A 1410-nucleotide genomic window follows, 5' to 3' on the forward strand; every position below is an offset into this window, starting at 1 on the left:
GTGTGTGTGTGTGTGTGTGTGTGTGTGTGTGTGTGTGTGTGTGTGCGTGTGTGTGTGATTGGCATGAATCTTCTCTTGCACAGTACAGAAGAATGACGGTGTAGCAAAATGTAGAGCTTTCTCACTCACTTTTACTTTTCAGTATGTTTAATTTTGCAAATATTGAGACAAAACTCAGTCAGCAATGGAAACAGCCATGCACAAGTTTTCTTTTTTGTGCATTAAGCATTTGTTCAATGGTATGAATGGCCTATGGCCCACATGATGACTGCTATAGTTTTCTGTTTAGTTGGCCAGGTGCCAGCCTCTAACTTCATAAATCCAGCTCCATCCTCGACTAACAAAGGCTTTGTGACTCCACCTTTATGCACCCATTTGCTGCAGCACAGTTGGACTTCACCCCCACTGTGCTCTCCAAAATGTTTAAAAATCAAGCACAGAGGGGGTGATAATTGTGTGGTTGTAGCTGTAAAAGAGAGAGAGAGAGACAGAGTGATAAATCCTGCAGGCTATTTTGTCCTGCCATGAAATTGAATTAAGTGTTTCTCTGCAAGATGTTCTCTTTGTTCGGTGTGATTTTATTCATTTGAATAGATGTTTCATAACACACAGGGACACGCACCCAGAGGCAAAGACACAAGGGCGCTCCACACCACAAATATGTTCACAAACCTGCACCTGTGCCTACATTCATACTTGTACTCTTTATGATCAGATATCAAATGTTCTTTAATCGCTCTGCACTTTCCGTCTTCATCAGTTCGGGGTCGGTGTAGAAGAGCTTCTTGTCTATGTGGTTTCCTGGGTTGGCATCTCTGTAGCGCTGGTGTGTTTGGCCACCTGTCTTACCACACTGTGCTGCCAGGGGGCGCCCTGGCACACAGACCACAGCACTATCCACTGCAACCTGTGGGCCAACCTGCTCCTCACTGAACTGCTCTTCCTTGTTGGTGCCAACAAGACGCAATACACAGTGAGTGCTCGGATATTCCTACTGCATATTATTGCAGTTTGTTTAAGATATAATTTTGTGAAATATCCCTTCCTCTCTGCTTGAATTTACAGGTTGTGTGCTCCATTATTGCTGGCCTGCTGCACTTCTCGCTGCTTTCAGTGTTTTGCTGGTTGTGTCTGGAGGGGGTGGAACTGTACTTGCTGCAGCGGGAGGTGTTTGAGGGACGCAACTCCAGGAGGAAGTATTTCTACCTGTGTGGCTACTCCATTCCTGGGCTCGTGGTGGCTGTGTCTGCAGCCATAGACTTCAGAGGCTATGGCTCAAAAACTGCGTAAGTTGTGTGTGTGTGTGTGAGTGTGCCTGTGTGTGTACATGTGTTTTGTGCATGTTCTTGGATGGAGACAGACACTTTTAAACATCTTTGCAACTTTGTTGTTTTGGATGGTCTAATTTTG

The 1410-nt window shown here is 45.2% G+C and overlaps 1 protein-coding gene across 1 annotated transcript; it reads left to right on the top strand.

Annotated features, from left to right (window-relative positions):
• Window positions 1–760: 760 nt before the first annotated feature.
• LOC121965571 (adhesion G protein-coupled receptor L1-like) lies at window positions 761–1286 on the top strand (the record flags this gene model as incomplete). Its single annotated transcript, XM_042515709.1, has 2 exons — window positions 761–973; window positions 1066–1286. Coding segments are annotated over 2 exons (434 nt in total), but the record flags the coding sequence as incomplete, so codon positions are not given.
• Between the last annotated feature and the right edge of the window lie 124 nt (window positions 1287–1410).

Source organism: Plectropomus leopardus, unplaced genomic scaffold (genome assembly GCF_008729295.1).
Source record: "Plectropomus leopardus isolate mb unplaced genomic scaffold, YSFRI_Pleo_2.0 unplaced_scaffold20641, whole genome shotgun sequence".
Lineage (NCBI taxonomy): Eukaryota > Metazoa > Chordata > Actinopteri > Perciformes > Serranidae > Plectropomus > Plectropomus leopardus.